Here is a 22,014-nt window from a genome sequence, read left to right on the forward strand (position 1 = left end):
GCGATATTTTTTATATTCGGAACCAATTCGTCAGTTAATATAGGAAAACTAACCATTTTTACGCGATTAGTGGCAGAACCAATAATCGCGTAAAAAAATGACTGAGTGTATACATATCCTCAAGCGGAATATATGTATATAACTAAAATTGATATACATATCTATACTATATATACATATACATATACATATATTATACATTAGCGCTTTTGCGCATATTTCTCAACGCGAGTACACAACCGCGAATTATTTCTATATATTGCCTTATATTCTCACATGCGTGTATACCTATAAACATAGGATACAATTAATCAAGAAATATTGAGAAAATAAATAAACGGTGCGGAAAATATATTTGGTGCGGAAAATCAAAGAACATTGGTTGAGAAAATCAAATATTGCAAACTAATATTTTCCTTTGTACATACATACATACACATATTGAAAGTCAAATTTTGGCAATTTCCGAGCATTTTCTTGTTCCTTATGAAACAAGAACTAGCATAATTGCACACATTTCATTTAACGCCTAGTTTTCAGTGCGCGCTTAAAAAAAAAAAAAAAAGAAAAAAAATATGTAATAAAAACGCGAGCAATAAAAGTGATAAACGCATTTTTAAATTCTTTTACTGAAATAACAGCTCTTATTTATTAAAAAAGCTTTCGGTCACACGTATATTTTACTTATCCAATTTTTCGGCAATATCAACTCTTATTTGTTGAAAAGAGTTTTCGGTACTACATATCTCTATTATAATAAAATATACATACATATATATTTTATTAATTAAAATTTTCTGAATGAGCACTGACTCAAATGAATCTAAAGCAGAATTCTTAAGAAATCCGAAAATGATTAATGACGACAAAAGCCCATGTACACCTGCTGAAGCTACACGCTCTAAGCAAGGTGCAACAAAGCAAAAAAGGAGGAGGGACATTTCTTATATTAAATTCATTTCTGAGAGTGACAGCTTGATTAAATACTGCACTCGATTTGCATCTTCACCGATTCAGGACAACTCTGAATCGATACTAGAAATAAAAAATAAATCTATTGACAATTTTTGGACACGCCTCCAAGCTGCATACGACGCAATAGTAGAAACTGATGATTCAGATTTACATGAAAATTTCAAATCTTCGGCTTACGCCAAATACGAAAATTGCTTAGAGAATTGTAATGATATCAGATCAATTAAAACTTATGAAGGCAATTGCACCTACTGCCCACAGTAGAGTAGAGTTACCACAATTGCAAGCACAAGAGGCAAGTTCAGGCATTCATCTCAAAGTGCCAGCGTGTGATACGGAAATATTTCATGGAGGTTATGAACAATGGCCGTCACAAGCGCAAAAATTGTATCATCTCCGATACAAAACTGAAGGTCAAGCAGGCGTAATAGTCAAGCAGTTCGCATTGAATGACGATACTTTTAACCTAGCTTGGGAAGCTTTAAGACAAAGATATGAAAATGAGAGAATATTAGTTGACAAGCAAGTAACGATACTTATGAACTTGCCTAAAATTCAAAGAGAAACCAGTGAAGAATTCATCAAACTAGAATCCACTGTGTCAAATTGTTTGTCGGTTCTACCGACACAAAATATTCAGACTCACAATAGGGATCCTATTCTGGTAACACCGCCGCATTACCAGAAAAATCATTACTTTTGTGGGAGCAATCGCTCTCATCAAGAAGAAAATGCCCAACGTGGCAGCAGATGAAAGATTTCTTAACTACCCAATACGAAATTGCGGAAAGGGTAGACAAAAAAGTAGTCAGAACTAAAACCGTTCAACAAGACCTAAATCGAAGCTTCAATAAACCCCAAGCCGGAAGCAACAATTTAAACAGAAGCTTTTTCAAAGCACAATCGTTCACATCTGAACAAAATAAATTCACGTCATGCGAACTAAGTACTGGAGGGCATAAGTTAAAAGCTTGCGAGAAATTTAAAAAATTGAATGCCAATAAAAAGAACAACTTTGTCAGGTCAAAAAGACTCTGTTCAAACTGCTTGTCCCACTCACACAATCTTAATACTTGCGAAAGCAAATTTAATTGCGTATATTGCCACAAAAGGCATCATTCTATGTTACATCTCGATAACTTTCCCAACACATCTCATAGCAGCGCTTTTTCAAAAAAAGCCACGGGTTTAGTTGAAACAGCAACTCCCGAAACAAAAACTCAAGAAAATTGCCAAGAGACACCATGTTGTTCAAAGGCATTAAAAACTCAAACGCTACACAGCGAAAATCATAGTAGAGTACTACTACCCACAGCAGTTGTCTCCATCGAACATCGAGGAGAACTGTTCAAACTAAGAGCCCTAATAGACCAAGGATCGCAACGATCATTCATAGCGTCTAGGGCACAAAATAGGCTAAAACTACCAACAAAACATGCCAACTATGAAATTACGGGAATGGGCGGACGAGTAGTACAAAACTCAAGTAAAATCTGCCCCATTACCCTAATTTCCCTCCAAGCGGATAAGCGCATTCAAGCAAATGCTATTGTCTTACCACAACTAACAAACATGCTTCCAAGCTATCAAATAAATAGCAAGCATTGGGATAAGATTTCACATCTGACTCTAGCAGATCCCAACTGCAACACTCCCGCTCAAATAGACCTTCTATTAGGCAGCGATCTTATATCGCAAATTTTAATAGAAGGGGTTGAAAAAATTTCGAAAACACTACAGGCGCAAAATACCATTTTCGGATGGGTCCTAAGTGGACTAGTTGCGGAACCAGTCACAGCAATGACAACACAAGTTGAGGAAATCTCAAACGAGTACCTCAATTCACAATTGAGAAAATTTTGGGAGTTAGAAGAACTCCCCCCATTTCAAGTACACCAGAAGATCAGTATTGTGAAGACTTTTACAAAGCCACAACTACTAGATCAGATAATGGTCGGTATGTCGTACGACTACCTCGAAAACAACAATTTCCAGACACACTCGCCTTAGGTCACTCTCGAACCTCTGCAATACAGCAGTTTCTAAGTATGGAAAAAAACCTACTTAGAAAAGGTGAGCTTAAACAAGATTATGATGGTGTCTTATGCCCGGTTTCACAGTCCATACTTATGTTGTGCTTAAGATAAAACAGGAAAATAGTGTTTTACAGTTCATACTTAGGTTATGCTTAAGCACTGAAAATTGGAGTCTTAAGCAATGCTTAAATAACAGCTGATTTTTGTTTTGAATTTGCTTTGAATTTTAAGCGACATCTTTCGTAACGTAGGGCAAGTGTCCGTTCGCGTGCACTCAATAACAGCTTATACTTTTCCTTCAGTTCCAATGGGTGCTCCGACTCGCTAGTGATGAAATTAGGGTTCTTTTGTTGTTTTCATCCATTTTTGATATAATTTTCCTCGCAAATTTATGTATTTGTTTGTTATAATTTAAATATTTCAAACATATTTTTATGAATGACATTTATAAAACATATGTTGCCCACAACGTTGCCATATATCATAATAAAATTTTATAGAAATTAAGCATTGACTGTGAAACGCAAACGACTGCTCAGTTTGCAACAATGCTTAGCTAAGATTTTATTTAGGCACAACTTAAGTATGGACTGTGAAAACGGGCATTAGAATAATATCTCCATTTAGATCACATGGAGGACGTAAGCCCATGTGAAAAAATCATAAAAGGCAAATATTACTCATTCTACTTGCAACATCATGCAGTAGTAAAGCCTGACAAAAAAACAACAAAAGTCAGAGCTGTCTTCAATGCCTCTAGAACCATTAGCTCGGGGAGTTCCCTAAATTATATTCTATTTACAGGACCTACACTCCAACCAGATTTAATGCTCCTCATATTAAATTGGCGTATATACAAATACGTGTTCAATGGGGATGTCGAAAAAATGTATCGACAAATACTGGTACATAAAGATGATCAAGATTTTCAGCAGATTATTTTCCGAAAATCTGCCAATAGTCCACTACGCGGCTTTAAATTGAAAACAGTTACCTTTGGCGTAAACTGTGCCCCATATCTAGCCATTCCTACACAACATGAACTGGCAGAAGACACAAAGCCAGAATTTCCACTGGAAGCCACAGCCTTCCACAAGCTTACGAGACCTTATCACAGGTAATAAATGCCCTCAATACCGCAGGGTTTCCTTTAAAAAAGATTACAGCCAATCACCCAAATATTTTAAAAAAATATTTCTAAACACCATTTGTTGGGTACTAATTTCCTTATATTTGAAAAGGAAAGTACAACAAAAACACTAGGCGTCCAATGGAATGCGATATTGGACCAGTTTTCATACATGCCTGAGTCAATATCCGCATTATCCGCTATTACAAAACGCCAAATTCTCTCCTCGGTGGCAAAACTTTTTGACCCCGCAGGATGGCTTCCGCGAATTATGATACAAGCGAAAATCCTGATCCAAGAATTATGGCTAGACGGAACCGACTGGGACGAACAAGTGAAACCTCTTCGCTTAGAAAAATGGTCCCAGTTCGCTAGTAATTTGAACGACATCTCGAAGATACAAATTCCACGGTGGGTAAACTATTCCCCCGAATACAAAGTGGAACTACACGGTTTCTGCGACGCCTCTGAAAAGGCATATTGTGCACTATTTACGTGCGCACACAAAGCGATATTGCAACCACAAGCCACTTACTGGCAGCAAAAGCAAAAGTCGCACCTCTAAAAACGATAAGTCTCCCACTTTGAACTCTGTGGCGCTCTGCTACTAGCAAAGCTAGCTTCAATGGTGCAGACCCACTTAAGTATGGCGAAATACAGATTATATTTATGGTCCGATTCCGAGATAGTTTTAGCCTGGTTAGAAAAACCACCACATGCGTGGAAAACTTATATTTCTAACCGAACATCTGAAATACTTGACCTAGTAGGATCAGCCACTTGGCGCCCCGTAGCCAGTGCTGACAATCCTGCTGATTTAGGTACAAGAGGATGCAAAACTTTGCATCTCGCCACCTCCATTCTCTGGTGGAATCTCCCGATTCTCTGTCACAATCGCCCAATGCGCAACATACTTTCCCCAGAAAGTCGTAAAATCGACACTTATCATGCAGCACTGCATGACACTGACGTCATTGAACGATTTTTATCGTTCCCCCGAGCCCTCCGGGTAGTTGCCTATATGCTCAAGTTTTTAGAGCAGCTTAAACTTAAAGTTAAAGGATCAACTTATCTCCATTGCGATAAATTGACGCACCAAGACTTACAAAAAGCAAAGGTCGCTCTTATCGCATCAACCCAAACTCGCTCCTTCCGCCGCGATACAGAATTACTAAGAGAATCGAAGCCTATTGATAAAAAGAGCTCACTCTTAGTTCTAAACCCATTTCTGGATACGAAGGGTCTACTTCGTGGGAATGGTCGGCTTGCTAATTCAAGCCTAACGTACAATGAACGCCACTCTATAATCATACCAGAGAGGTGTCCGTTTGCCACTTTATTGATTAGATATATCCACATACTAATGCTCCACGCCGAACATCGCCTCATGCAACATATGGTCCGGCTAGAGCTGTACATACCCCGACTGAAGCCCCAAATAAAGAAGTGCATTTTCATGTGCAAAATCTGCACTATGCATAAGCAGAAAATGCGATCGCAGATTATGGCAACACTTCCACCTGAACGCTGCAATTTTTCTCTGCCCTTCACCACTACAGGTGTAGATTTTCCTGGGCCTTTTATGATAAAGGCATCCATGCTATGGTCTCCTACTCTCATGAAAGGCTATGTGGCTGTTTTTGTCTGTTTCACGACAAAAGCAGTACACCTTGAGCTATGTACGAATCTGACGGAGGCTTTTCTTGTGGCTTTTGCTCGTTTCGTCGGACGACGAGGCTTTCCATCAAAAATCATGAGCGATAATGGTAAAACATTCATAGGAGCTCAAAGAGCTACCGAAAAACAGTTTGTGGACTTCACAAAACAAGTCTCACCGGACATTGTCCAAGAATACGCTCCCCAAGGTATCAATTGGCAGTTTATCCCAAGCGCCCCTCACATGGCGGCTTATGGGAGTCAGCTGTAAAAAGCTTCAAATCTCATTTCAAGAAGCTAGCTGGCAACTATAAATTCAATTATGAAGAGTTCACGACACTCTTAACTGGAATTGAAGCCGTTCTTAACTCACGGCCTCTCGCTGCACTCTCGCAAGATCCCTCAGACTTTACTGCCCTCACGCAGGGCATTTTCTTAAAGGAGCGTCCATTCTGGCCACATCTGAGCCAAGCGTGGAGTCGCTTTCCTTATTAAACCTTTGGGAAAGGATTAAGATTCTCCATCATGACTTCAATAGCCGATGGAAAGATGATTATGTAAAGGACCTCCACAGAAGGTACCAATGGAAAATCACAGAAAATGCGCCTAAGCTTGGAGATTGTGTCTTAATCAATGACGATTGTCGCCCCCCGTACCGAATCGCGGCTTGGCCGCGTAGTGAAGCTCTACTATGGCTCCGACGGTCACATTCGCATAGTCAATCTCCGTACACAATCCGGAACGCTGACCAGAACGCTCGTTAAATTATGCTTTTTGCCAACCGCAGATAAAATCGAAACGTAACCGCCACTAATAAACAAAGAAATAAACAAAAAAAAAATATAGTAATAAACTCAAACACTATAAATAAATACCCACCAAAAACGAAAACAAAAAAAAAAGGGGTCGATCCACATGACGACTCATTCGTGCCACATCGCGTGGCACCAACGCCCATACAAATATATAATAATTAGCATGATATCTCTTAACAGATAAACCCACTGTACGTTCGGCTGTCACTGTTTCGCGCCCGAAAGCTACCCCAGTAGCAGCCCCGCGAACAACCATCGCAGCGGCGCCCCCCCGAGACGTTCCAACGGCTCCGCGCAGAGGCCCGCAATCAATGGCTCCGGAACAGCCACAGCTTCACTGCGCGCTATGTCGCCGACGACATCGGTTGCCACACTGTGGCATCTTCAAGGGGATGACACCCTTGCAACGCCAGCAGATCGCCCAGGCACACGGCCATTGCCTGGCGCCTACCCATCTCACGCGCGAATGCACGACCGGGTACCAGTGCCAGGTATGCATGCGGCATCATCACACGATGCTGCACCGCAGCGCCGGATCTGACGTCGAGCGTCATCCTACCCCTCGCGGACGTACTGCCAGCCGACGACTCCCGCGACCGCAACCGCGAAGGTAAGCCTTCCCTTCGGAGGAGTCCCGCTCCTGGCGCCATCATTATCGTACCCCGCATCGGAGGCGCCATCCTAGGCCGCAAGCCCGCCGTAAGACAGGCCTCAGCAACGTTGTTGCAACACTGCAACAACTTCAGAGGCTACTAGGCTAAATACTCGCCTAGGGGGGCCAGGATGTATAAATGAGCATCCTCCCCCGGACGTCCACACATACACCACACTATTACACCACATCAACTCAACCTCACAACACTGACTCGCACCTTCACCATACTCACTTCACCAATCATCAGGGCTTACAACCCACACTCCACACTACACATCATCACATCACACCAGCTGATCCCACACACCAAAGGAAAAAAAGGAATTGACAAGGAGATCGATCAAGTCACTTCGCTTTCGATCACAGCAGCGACCTGTACGCGTTTGCGCACGTTTTGAACGACGTTTTTTCCCTCCTCCAGTTTTTTCCATTTCTTCATCCCGTGTCGGAATTATCAACCGCTAATAATTTTGTAAAGTATTCTTTTAAAGTGAAAGTTAAAATTGTACATAAACAAGAAACAACCGCAATATACATATATACACGCATATGCACATTGAAGCAAATTCGTTTTTTCCATTTTTTATAAAACCAAACTTGGTGGTAATCGAGAAGGCGAGTGCGTGCGAAAATTACGAATTCGAAGTGCACAGCAAAAAGGTGAGGTCGTGAAAAATACACCTTTGAATTATCTTTAAAAGACTTGGAACATAAAAGGCATTGCAGGGCACCAAAGGCATTTCGAATCATAAAATATTTCTCTCAGGGCATATTTGGTTTTGCGCTATAGTACTACATGATGTTAATTCGTTGCTGGCTCGACAACGACTGAACGATAAAGCGTAAGCGTACGTGAGAAGTTAGTTTGCCAAATTTTGCTAAGAAATGCCGACCACTGGCATAGAGAAGTAAGAAAATATGCATATGGGCCATTCCATCAATTGGCGACACGGTTTTGTACCCGTGGTTCTCCGATTTTGACGAAACTTTAGAATATCATAATATAGACTAAAATAATAATATCTGTAAACTTTTTAGTGGCCAAAGTTGCTCCATTGTTTTTTGGCGCGCACTTCAAATTGAGATCAAACAAAAAAATGACTTTTTCTTTTATTTTTTAACGACCTCAAAATTGAGTGAAAAAAATTTTATAGTTATCCATTTTTATGTAAAAAAATCTCAGCTTTCTGATAAAAATATTTTCAAAATCCAAAAAAGACATGCTTTTTCCGAAAATCCCGCTTTTTGTGCTCTTCCCCCACTTTTTTTTTTAAATTGACATTTTTATTCGATTCCTCGTTAAATTTTACATAAGAATCAGTGTTCAGAAATATGGGACTCTGATCCCATGAACAGCAAAAAATATTCAAAATTGACGCTCAAAATCCAAAAAAAAACATTATTTTCCAAAAAATCCGGTTTTTTGTGATTCTTATGTAAAATGTAACGAGGAATCGAATGGAAAAGTCAATTTTGAAAAAAAGTTGGTGGAAAAGCACAAAAAACCGGATTTTTCGGAAAATAATGTTTCTTTTGGATTTTGAGCGTCAACTTTGAATATTTTTTGCTGTTCATGGGATCAGAGTCCCATATTTTTGAACACTGATTCTTATGTAAAATTTAACGAGGAATCGAATAAAAATGTCAATTTTGAAAAAAAAGTGGGTGAAGAGCACAAAAAGCGGAATTTTTGGAAAAAACATGTTTTTTTGGATTTTGAAATTTTTTTTGGATTTTGAAAATATTTTTATCAGAAAGCTGAGATTTTTTTACATAAAACTGGATAACTTCAAAATTTTTTTCACTCAATTTTGAGGTCGTTAAAAAATAAAAGAAAAAGTCATTTTTTTGTTTGATCTCAATTTGAATTGCGCTTAAAAACAATGGAGCAACTTTGGCCACTAAAAAGTTTACAGATATTCTTATTATAGTCTATATTATGATATTCGTCAAAATCGGAGAACCACGGGTACAAAACCATGTCGCCAATTGATGGAATGGTCCATATACATACATACATACATATGTTTTATTTTTTTCTCTGGCTTTTTTTTGTTTTTGTTTTTTTTGTTAATGCCTTTGCTTATTTAGTGTTTGCAATCCTGCTTATTGTTTTAGTTAAACCTAAGGGGTATTGCCTGAGAAATCTGTAAGTAAATACTTGAATTCATTATTCTGGTTGGTTAATATTTGTGTTTGGAAACACAAAGGTAAGCATTAAGGTGGAGCGATACTGTATGGAAACAATTTTTTTCTTATATTTCTTAACGGCATAGCTAAAAAAAGTTGCCTTTTAATATATAAAAGGTTAAAGGTGGCTCAGTTATGTCACAGTTTTGCTACATAATAATCTCAGTGTTATCTTTGGTATCGATGTTGAATGTAGGTACTTTAAACATTCAAAGTCTTCGAGATTTCTCTGTTCTTGCTTTTACAATTCTTCGATATGCAATATCTCTTATAATCTCTCTGTCATCACCAAGGATGGTAATGAGAAGATTTTGATGACGAAAGTATCCATTCCGTATTCATATCGAAATTCAAATAACGACTTAGGTTAAAGGTTTTTCATATGTTTTTGGCTCCGTTAATGCATGAAGAATTACAATTTATTGTAAACCACATAGATCCATAAACTTTCATAACGTAAGTGGCTAATACAACTAGCTTTTCTTTTGGGTCAGTTTTAGTGGCATGCAATCTTAGAATTCGATTAGCTGATGTTAACCATCTAGAATGGTTAATGGCTCCAGCTTCCATATTACCTAAATCCGAAGAAAATTTACCAGTACTGATAGCAGTCGTTATGTCGTATAGATGCTTTTGGTCAGTTATTTTAAGTAACATTGTAGGTATAACGATAATTTCGACTATCTGCATTCTTTGACAAGTTTGTAATTGAGATCCGATGGCGTCTAAAAAGCATTTAGGTTCTTTAGTTTTTCCGTTTAAATGTAATAAAAGATGACGTAGTGGTAACTCATTTGAATGCAATCGACTGTAATGGCCGGTTGAATTCCTCCTGCATCAGACGAATAACACCATATTTGTATTCACTGCAGTTCCATAACACCCAACAACAGCTAATTCACTCTAATCTATGGGACTCTGATATAAATGTTCTAATCTTTTCTTGGTATTTTATGTTAGTTCGACGGCCTTGATATGGTTTCATTAAGCTTCTGTATTTGTCGTGATAAAAACGAATCAATTGTAAAATTCTCTTTACACTTACAGTTGGCAGTGAAGATTTTTGCCATATTTTTAGAACTTCACCAAATAATCTTTCAGATATTTTAAGAACTGTTGGCTCCTTTGTTGTTTTAACGGGCTTCAATTCATGTTTTATGAACAGATATCATTTCATCAGATCATTATACGTAGATAAGTGAGAAAGAGGTAACTTCTAAAGACAGGACACCTCTTCGTTTGTCGTGTTTTAACCTGAGAAATATTTCTACAATCAAGAGAAGTAATAAGCGCTAATTACAGTTACATGTACAAGCTAAGCTATAAGCATATATGTACATGAAAAATACTGTTTACAGCAAATATTCCGATTCCAACTGTAAAATTTGACGTAATAAATAAACGAACGGCGAACAAGCTTACAGAAGTAAGCGCGCGACTAAAGAATACACAGTCTGTCAAGTAAGAGCGTGGTCGTGTTAATTTATAAAAAAATTATTTTATGAAACTTTCATATTTATATATACATTGTACACATTACAAACAATGATGCAATTTCGTCAATAATATGTCCAGTCACCACCGGCGTCGATAATTGCCTGACATCTCCGAGGCATGCTTTCTACTAATTTGACGGCGTATTCTAGTGGCCAGGATCTCCAGATCCGACGAATTTCGTAAGACAACTGCTTCAAAGTGTATGTGCGTCTTCCACGAAGCTTCTGTTTAATATATGCCCACACATTTTCAACAGGGTTTGCAATGCAATGTAACGATGCCACATTGAGTTTTCCACTTGTTGCGGTGTTTAGGATCGTTGTCCTCCTACAGAATCTAGAAAACTTATCAAAATTCGCGGCAATTCACCTTTGCTTTGGCGACGACTTTGCGGTAGGTTGAATCGGAAAAGCGGGAAGAAAAAACCTTGTTGTTTACTGGAGAACCGTATATGCGCGCGGATCGTAATAGAAAGAGAGGCTGGCGCCGTCCGCCAGTCCCTTTTGTTGATTGTGTTTGGTGTCCTCGTGTGTGGTGTGAAAGGTGTGGTGTAGATGATTGGTGTGTGTGGGATGAATATGGTGTAGATGTGTGGAGGATGATGTGTGGATGATATAGATGGTGAAGTCGTGTTGAGTATGGTGTGTATGCGTGGGGTGTAGGAGAATTATATTAAGAGGGGGGTCAGGTGCTCATTTAGCCATCCCGGCCCCCCTAAACGACTGTTTAGCATAAAAGGCGCTGCAGCTGTTGCAGCGTTGCCACAACGCTGCTCAGACCCGTAGATGATGGAGTTAAGGCGGTGAAATCTGAGGGATCTTGCGATAGTACTGTAAGTGGCCGTGAATTGAGAACGGCTTCAATTCGATTTAATAACGTCGTAAACTCTTCGTAATTGAATTTATAATTTCCAGCTACCGGTTTGAAATGGGATTTGAAGCTTTTCACAGCAGATTCCCATAAACCGCCCATATGAGGAGCACTTGGGGGTATAAATTGCCAATTGATACCTTGAGGAGCGTACTTTTGTACGATGTCGGGTGACACTTGTTTTAGGAAATCCACAAATTGCTTTTCTGTGGCTCGTTGAGCTCCAATGAACGTTTTGCCATTATCGCTCATGATCTTTGATGGGTAGCCACGTCGAGCGACGAAGCGAGCAAATGCCGCGAGAAAAGCCTCCGTCGTCAGATTACTACAAAGTTCAAGGTGTACTGCCTTTGTCGTGAAACATACAAAGACAGCCACATAGCCTTTCATGAGAGTGGGAGACCTTAACATGGACGCCTTTACCTGGAAAGGCCCAGCAAAAACAACACCTGTTGTGGTGAAAGGCACAGCGAAATTGCAGCGTTCCGGTGGAAGTGCTGCCATAATCTGCGTTCGCATCTTCTGTTTGTGCATAGTGCAAATCTTGCACGTGAAGATGCACTTCTTGATTTGCGGCTTCAGACGGGGAATATAGTACTCCTGGCCTACCATCTGTTGCTTGAGACGATGTTCGGCGTGTAGCATTAAGCTGTGGATGTAGTGGAGGAACAGTGTGGCAAATGGTGACTTCTCTGGGATTATTATGGGATGGCGTTCATTGTATGTTAGGCTCGAATTAGCAAGCCGACCATTGGCACGAAGCAGACCTTTCGTGTCCAGAAATGGGTTGAGGACTAGGAGTGAGCTCTTTTTATCAATCAGCTTCGATTCTCTTAGTAATGATATATCGCGGCTGAAATAGCGCGCTTGCGTATATGTTATTAGTGCGACCTTTGCCTTTTGTAACTCTAGGTGCGGCACTGTGTTGCATGGGAAATTATGTGATCGCTTAACTTTGCTTTTGAGTTGTTCTATAAATTTGAACATGTAAGCAACTACTCTTTGAGCTCTTAGAAACGATGAGAATCGTTCAAGGATGTCGGTATCAGCCCATAATGTGTGAAAGGTGGCGATTTTTCGACCTTCTGGGGCGATAATGTTGCGCATGGGGGATTGTGGCCAAGAATCAGGAGATTCTATAAACCATCGGGGGCCATTCCACCAGAGGGTGCTAGTGGCAAGGTGCAGTGGTTTGTACCCTCTTGTACCTAGATCGGCAGGATTGTCAGCACCGGCTACGTGATGCCACGTGGCTGATCCCACTTGGTCAAGAATTTGAGACGTTCGGTTAGAAATATACGTCTTCCATGCATGTGGTGGTTTTTCCAACCAGGCTAGTACAATTTCTGAATCGGACCACATATATGGTTTGCATTTTGTCATATTTAAATGCATTTGCACCATGGCTACTAATTTTGAAAGTAATAGTGCGCCACATAACTCAAGTCGTTCAAGACTTATAGTTTTTAAAGGTGCCACCTTTGCTTTTGCTACTAATAAGTGGCTTGTGGTCGTGGTGTTACTTTGCGTGCGCACATAGATAGTAGCGCAGTATGCCTTTTCTGAGGCGTCTAAGAACCATGTAATTCAACTTTGTGATCGGGAGAGTAATTTACCCATCGCGGAATTTGAATCTGAGAAATGTCATTCAGATTGTTTGCGAACTGGGACCATTTTTCTAAGCGAAGAGGTTTCACTTGTTCGTCCCAGTTGGTTCCGTCTAGCCATAATTCCTGTATTAAGATTTTCGGTTGGATCATAATTGGCGAAAGCCATCCTGCGGGGTCGAAAAGTTTTGCCACCGAGGATAAAATCTGTCTTTTCGTTATGGCTGATATTGCGGATATGGACTCTGTCGTGTATGAGAACTGGTCCGATATCGCATTCCATTGGATGCCTAATGTTTTTATTGTAGTTTCCTTTTCGAAAATAAGGATATTAGTGTCCAACAAATTTTCTTTTGGTATATTTTTTAATATAGTTGGGTGATTTGCCGTAATCTTTTTTAATGGAAACCCTGCATATGTGAGGGCTTGGATTACTTGTGACAATGATTTGTATGCTTGTGGAAGACTGTGACTTCCAGACAGAATATCGTCTACATACGTTTGTGTTTTTAACACCTGGGTCGCCAGAGGAAATTCGGACTTGGTGTTTTCTGCCAATTCGTGGAGTGTTCGAATAGCTAAATATGGGGCACAGTTTACGCCAAAGGTAACTGTTTTTAATTTAAAGTCGCGTAGTGGACTATTGGGAGATTTTCGGAAAATAATTCGCTGAAAATATTGATCATCTTTATGTACGACTATTTGTCGATACATTTTCTCAACATCCCCATTGAAAACGTATTTGTATGTACGCCAATTTAGTATGAGGAGCATTAAATCTGGCTGAAGCATGGGTCCCGTAAATAAAATATCATTTAGGGAATTCCCCGAACTTGATGATTTTGATGCATTAAAGACTACTCTTACTTTTGTTGTTTTTTTGTCTGGCTTTACTACTGCGTGATGTGGCAGATAAAAGGAGTAGTACTTGCCGTTGACGATTTTCTCCCCTGGGTTTACCTCCTCCATGTGATCTAAATGGAGGTATTCTTCTAACACATCATCATATTCAGATTTGAGTTTGCCTTTTTTAAGTAGGTTTCTTTCCATACTTAGAAACTGCTGAATTGCAGAGGTGCGAGAGTGACCTAAGGCGAGTGTGTTAGGAAATTGTTGCTTAAGTGGTAGTCGTACGACGTACCGACCATTTTCTGATCTAGTAGTTGTGGCTTTGTAAAAATCCTCACAATACTGATCTTCAGGGGTTGTGATTGATATGGAGGGGAGTTCTTCTAGTTCCCAAAATTTTTTCAATTGTGAATTGAGGTACTCGTTTGAGACTTCCTCAACTTGAGTTGTTAATGTTGTAACTGGTTCCGCAACCAGTCCGCTTAGGACCCATCCGAAAATGGTATTTTGCGCCAGAAGTGTTGTGGTAATTTTCTCAATACCTTCGAGAATAATTTGTGGTATGAGATCGCTGCCTAATAGTAGATCTATTTGAGCGGGGGTGTTGCAGTATCATGTTGGTTAATTGCGGTAAGACAATAGCTTCTGCTTGTATGCGCTTATCCGCTTTGGGGGAAAAGAGGGTAATGGGGCAGATTTTATTTGAGTTTTGAACAACTCTTCCGCCCATTCCCGTGATTTCAAATTTGGCCAGTTTTGTTGGTAACTGTAGCCTGTTTTGTGCCCTAGACGCTATAGATGATCGTTGTGATCCTTGGTCTATTAAGGCTCTGAGTTTAAACAGTTCTCCTCGGTGCTCGATGGAGACAACTGCTGTGGGTAATAGTACCCTACTGTGATTTTCGCTATGTAGCGATTGGGTTTTTAACGCCTTTGAGCAGCATGGTGCTTCTCGGCAGTTTTCAGAATTTGTTGTTGCAACTAATCCTGTTGCTCTTTTTACGTTTGCGCTGTTCGGGAGTGAGCTGGAAAAATTTGTTATATGTAACATTGAATATGAATAAGGGCACATTAGACCCATGGTCGCAGTGCATGCCTCTATTATTTATCTAACATTGAATGATGTCTTTTATGGCAGTAAACGCAATTAAATTTGCTTTCGCAATCTTTAAGCGTATGCGCATGTGACATACAGTTGGTACATAATTTTTTCGTTCTTACGAAATTGTTTCGATCGCTTACATTCATTTTTTTGAATTTTTCGCATCATTTTAATTTGTGACCTCATCTGCACAGTTCGCATGACGTTTGTTTATATTGTTCGGAAGAGAACGATTGATTTTTAAAAAGGTCTCTATTTGAATTATTGTGGCTATTGGCTTGGAGCTTGTGGAAGCTTCTATTGAAGTCTTGCTGAATACCTTTTGGTTTGGTTATTTTTTTGTCTACCCTTTCTACGATTTCGTACCGGGTAGTGAGAAAATCTTTCATTTGTTGCCACGTTGGGCACTTTTTCCGTGAAGAGAGCGATTGCTCCCACAATAATAAAGACTTTTCTGGTAATGCTGCGGTGCATATGTTTACCAGTATAGGGTCCCAGTTGTCTGTGGGAATGTTTTGGGTCGATAAAATCGACAAACAATTGGAAACAGTTGATTGAAGTTTGATAAATTCTTCACTGGTTTCCTTTTGAATTTTTGGCAAGTTCATTAGAATATTAAAATTGTCGTCATTTAATGCGAACTGTTTTACTATGACGCCAGCCTGACCTTTCGTTTTGTATCGGAGGTGATACAATTTTTGTGCATTAGATAATTTTGGGTGGTTTATGTAAACGGCTGCGAACATGTCCCGGAAAGACGGCCATTGTTCATAACCCCCATGAAAAAATTCTATGTCACATGCAGGCACCTTCAGGTGGATGCCTGAACTCGCCTCTTGACTTTGTACTTGTGGCATCTCTATTCGCGGAAGTGGAGCAGGTGCAGTTGCATTAATTAATTTTAGCTGATCTGAAATCATAGCTTTCGTCTCTTCGTACTGGTCTAAGCAGTTTTCATATTTGGAGTATGCTGAAGATTTGAAATTTTCATGTATATCTGATTCGTCAGATTCTACGATTGCGTCATATGCCGCTTGGAGACGCGTCCAAAAAATTGTCTAAATTATCTGTTTTGATTTCTAGGACCGATTCAGAATTGTCTTGAATCGGTGAAGATGAAAATCGAGTGCAGTATCGTATTAAACTGTAGCTCTCAGCAATGAATTTTGTATAAGAAATATCTTTACCACTCTTTACTTTTGTAGCACCTTGCTTTGAGCGTGTAGCTTCAGCAGGTGTACATGGTCTCTTTTCTTCTAAAACCATTTCTGGAACTTTTGGTGATTGTATTGCTTTAGATTCTTTTGAATCTGAGCTTATTTAGAAAATGTCGTGAAATAATTTAAAATGTCTAAGTGTAAACTAGACTGGTAGATGTACAGAGATAGTTTTGTATATAATACATATATAGAAAAGAAAGCTCTTTTGTATGCAAGAGTTTCAAAGAGAATCAATAAACCCAATGGCTTTTTGATAACCGAACTTTCATAATGTTTTTGTATATACAGTAGAAATTCGATAATCCGAATAATTGATTGCAGACCCGATTCGAATTACTGAATTATTCGGATTATTATTATATGTGAAGGTATATAAGAAAAATGCTAAATTTCAATAAAAAACCAAACATGAATTCATTTATTAATAACTAGCTGACCCCACAGCCGTTGTCCTGCGTGAAATTATGTAGTTTGAAATGAAAAGAAAGTTAAATTTATCATTTCATTTTTTTCAATGTAACGCAGTTTTATAAACAACATTTTTCGGTTTCCGTTCCGGTCTACAGAAAAGATGGTTTTCCAACTCGTGAGCACGCTACGGCCATGTGAAAAACATAGCATTTCCAAAATTATGCCTCACACTATGCTACTATCTTTAGGTCCTGTTGACTGTCATCTCAAATTCAATTTTCACTGGAAACGGAATACGTTTGAACTGAAATGGCAAATCGTTAGAACTCAAAGGAATTCGAAGGATCAAGCATTCTGTCCCTTTGTACTCGATAGGTGCGTCACAATGAGTCGGGTTCCATTACACAGTTTCGGCGCATAAAGATTGGGAAACATAATAACGACAGATCCTACTTTGAGACGCAAATGATGCGGTGGCATACCAAGCCTGTCCAAAGAATTTAGGAGTACCACTGGATAATTCACGGCGTCGTCTTCATAGTCAAGACGATCGATCGATTTGTATGAGCGCAAGTCTCCCGGAACTTGACTTTGAATCCTAGAGTTGGAGTCAACAATATCTGTATTTTTTGCAGCTAACATTGTGCGTGCACTTAAGGAATCGTAGTTATGATAATTTGGCCAATGTCCGAACATTTGTGATGAGTTCATCCTTCGTGAATTGATAAAAGGAAGATGGAATTGATATCGAACCACTGGAAGTATCAACCGAAATTGAACCATTTCGAATTTTTAGCGAAGACGATGTAAAATGTCTTTGACAATGTCGAGGTTTATATCGAAAAGTATGCGAACTTCATTTTCATTCCAGTGATTAGCGTGTTCCAGCATTTGTAATTGCTGACTTACTTCTCCAAAACTTGCACATATTCCCATATACCATTCACAGTAAGCAATGACTCAAATAAAGTTGAACCGCGTACATTAATCAATAGCAACCGAAGGTAGAAACAATCGTCGTTTTTCGGGTGGATTGTGTAAATTCGTCCTAATGCATTAGTTGATAAGACACCTGGATGTCAATCTACTGGTTGGCCTTGCTTTCTGCGTACCTATTTCTTCGGCGATGCATTCCATGCATAATATCAAGGCATTTCCAAATAGAGCAATGTTCTCACAAACGAATCACTGACGCAAGTTGAGAAAAAACTCGTCAATGTTAATTTTGTTGCTGGCGATGTTTCCACTGGCTATACTGTACTCTCTGGGATGAAATACACTCTTTGGTCATTCTTCAAATTAACTGCGAGATGCACAACAGTCGGAAAAAGTTCATGAAATGCAAAAGTAAATATCTTACAAAGCGTTTTATTGCAGTTTACGTATCAATACCAATAACCGCCATGTTGCTTCCTTTGGTGACGTAATTACAAACGTATTTTAACGATTACACCAAACTGCAATAACCAACATTGATATAGTTTTGAATTTGAATTAGACAACAGTGGCGAATATGGTACGATCCATGTATTGTCAACTTCGATACTCACGCCTCTTAATTGAATGCTAAATGTTCTGCCATTGTCGTCTGGTGAGCAACGCCGATTGAGTGGATATCCACCATTTCTAGTTTGTGTTTCTGAAAGAAAAGTACGTGGATACTGTTTCGTGCATTTATTGACAGACATTCAAACCGAAGTGGGGTTGTGGTGTCCGCAAGGTCCATGAACCTTATTGGTTTTCATCACTTCGTATAATACTGGATCTTTCAATGCATCAGGAATTGCCGCATTATTGAATGATTTCATCAATTTGATCTGGTGTAACCACCTTCGACCATCCAAAGAAGAATGTGTGCGTGCGGAAAACCTCTCTTTTGCCACTCAACATAGTACATCTAGCATCTAACAGCACCATATATGCGTTGCTTCAAGATAATGTTCATCGAAGCTGTTGAAAAGTCTTGCTATGACATCGTGACGATCGCTTTCTGATTGATCGCGACCCATAATACCGCACGTATATCATCGCATCCTGGGAGTACTCGTTCATGTGGCTTGGGCTGCTAATGTATGTTGATGCCAAAAAGAACGCCGACCGATATAAGCGCGACCTCTTCTTGGCATCGTGAGAAATTTCAAGCTGTAATTGATCACTTTGTGTGAAAAACACATAACATTTTCACGGAATAATTTTCAAAAATTTTTGAAGCAAACGCCAAATTTGAAAGATATAAATAATTGAAAAACAAAACAAAAAAATTTAATGAAAAAATTTGTATGGAAAAAATTAACTTTTTGGAATTATTCAATTTTCCGACTTTTCCTCATGAAAGACATACAGGTTCTTTATTTCTAAACCTTTCCCGATCCACGACGAACAACCTCTTAAAATTTCATCAATATTAGTTCAGCCGTTCTCTTAGCGTTGCTAACGAACAAACATTCATTCGTTTGTATGAGAAAAAGAAAAGGGCTGTTTTCAGGGGTTTTCCGGCAATTATTCGAATTTTTTTCTCCGCATAAGCCATCTCTGAACCTCAACGAACATTTAAAAAAAAAGAATTATCAAATTGGGTTCAGTCGTATGAAAGTTATGAGCGTACATACATTTTGGCGATTCATTTTTATTTATATAGAAGATAAAACAAACATTTAACTCTTAATTATATGCATATATGTATTTACTTTGAGAAGTTACAAAAAATTAAGTTTTTTTTTACGATTTAAAGAAATCTTTTATATTTGTTTGCTTAACATTTTTTCTGCAAAGCTCCAGCGCTTCATCTCGCAAATCCGTTAAAAATAATATTTTCTCTTGCTCAATATCTTTTTGCTGGCCCATAGAATAATCTTTTTTAAATTTTCAACTGCTTCAGCATTTGGGATTTGCTCGTCTTTTTCAACATTTACTTCCGGTTCATCAGGATCTGACAACGTTAGTGGCCAAATGAGCCTCAACGTACTACACAAGCATACAACCCTACATAGAGGCGCAACACCGACACACCGCATTCATCATGTCACCACGCACGTTCCACAACATTCCCCCACACAACATCCACAATGTCACCGCTATAGCAGATCTCGCAGCTGACCGACACCCCACACCAAAACGCTAAAAAAGGAATAACGGGCAGCGGGCCGGTCTCTTTTCCGACGTCACGCTCAAGGAGTTAGCAACGCGCGCTTGACCGCCTTTCATCTTTACCGATATTTTTTAAGAACGACATCTCATTAAAATTGTGTTTTTCTTTCCAAAACCAAGCGATTAGCGATTTTTTCTGGTCGGAATAAATAAATATTGCACTTTTTTTCATCGGAACAAAAAAGGTAGTTCATTGTTCAAAGTGGGATGCTACCAATAACGAGATTAGTTAGAATATCGTCTGCAATATCACTTTCGTAGTTTTCTTCGATCCATTCATTCAAATTATCATTACTTACATTTATATTCATACAATTTTCAACAAGATCTCTCATAAAATTCGTTGTTTCAGTTTCACCTTGTATTATAGGAGACATTATATTTTGTCGAAGAGTAGCCAAAGGAATATTATCTTCAGAGATGGTATTTTCATGAGAAATTTTTTACCAGCACTTTTTTAAAACTTCCTCTCGAACTTTGTTTCATGCATGTTTGAGGAAAATACATGCATCCTTTAACGTCAAAGACTTCAAAGACTTATCGTAATCTCCACCTCCTCCCATTATATGACATAAAAGCGATTTCTTATAGTACAGTTTGGTTATTCTAATGGCGTTCTGGTCCATTGGTTGAATTAAACTGGTGCAATTAGGGGGTAAAAATAAACATTTGTAATTTTCATAAGCAAGTTCAGTAGGGTGACATGGAGCGTTGTCTATTATTAGTAACGCTATTTGGTCCAGATTGTTTTCAGTTTGGTATTGTTTAACTTGTGGAACAAAAGAATTCTGAAACCATTGCAAAAAAATATATGAAGTCATCCAACCATCCTTAGACGCGTAGTACTCTACTGGAGGAAGATTTTTGAAAGAACGCGGCTTTTTTGATTTTCTTCAACCATAATCTGCAATTTGTGATCTCCAGTCTTATTTGCACAGCAAAGAAAAGTAACCCGTTCTTTAGACATTTTTCTTCCTGGCGCAGATCTTTCCTTAGCATGTACCAAAGTTTGACTAGGAAGTAATTTCCAAAAAAGGGCCGACTCATCTGCGTTATAAATTTGTGTGTCGCATAAGTCTTCAGATGATTGAAGTTCTTTCAACTGCCGTATAAATGCAGGTACTAAATCATCTTGTGCGGATAGTTTTTCGCCACAAATCTTTAAACAACGGATATCATATCTCTTAAATTTTTGATACCATCCATATGACGCATTAAATATTTTGCCACTGCCATACCTATCTTTAAACATTTGTTTGGCCTTTTTGCATAAAATTTCACGTGAAAGTATCTTTTGAAGTTCCCGCTGCCTTAAAAACCAAGAGTATAGGCGTTCTTCAAACTCTGGAAATTCACCTTCTCTTTAAGATTGACGCAGTTTTAGATTTTTAGCGCTTGCATTTTCCGATACTCTTTAAAACAAATGTATAAAAAATTAAAACTTGCAAACTAATTGTAACAGTTATGCATACAAACATCTTAAGCTTATAACCTTTTCTTTTTATATCAGAAATAGTCGAACGTCCTACTCCGTATTTGTTGGCTAATTCTTTATTAGATTTGCCTTTTTTTATTTCATCGATTATTTTTATTTTATCTAATAAACACAAAGTTAAATTCCCGTTAATTATTTCATTCCATTGATTGTATGAGCACATAATACAATTCGGATTATAGAGTTGCAATTAATTCGGACACAGAATAGCCATATTCGGATTATAGAGGTGCAATTAATTCTGACTACAGAATAGCCAGTAGTAAGAATATAACCCTTCGGATTACTGGATTTCCGGATTATAGAGTAGTCGGATTATCGAATTTCTACTGTATGTATTTATATGTACTTATATGTTTG

General features: G+C 38.7%; 2 protein-coding genes across 2 annotated transcripts in view; one reads left to right on the forward strand and one right to left on the reverse strand.

Annotated features, from left to right (window-relative positions):
* LOC105233445 (FERM domain-containing protein 8) overlaps positions 1-22,014 on the forward strand; it is a 201,604-nt gene that overhangs the window by 98,946 nt on the left and 80,644 nt on the right. The gene's annotated exons all lie outside the window — the stretch shown is intronic.
* On the reverse strand, positions 11,680-13,227 carry LOC125776623 (uncharacterized). The gene has a single exon (XM_049450049.1). The coding sequence runs from the start codon at positions 13,225-13,227 to the stop codon at positions 11,680-11,682; it is 1,548 nt and encodes a 515-aa protein (XP_049306006.1).

This window comes from Bactrocera dorsalis, chromosome 2 (assembly GCF_023373825.1).
Source record: "Bactrocera dorsalis isolate Fly_Bdor chromosome 2, ASM2337382v1, whole genome shotgun sequence".
Lineage (NCBI taxonomy): Eukaryota > Metazoa > Arthropoda > Insecta > Diptera > Tephritidae > Bactrocera > Bactrocera dorsalis.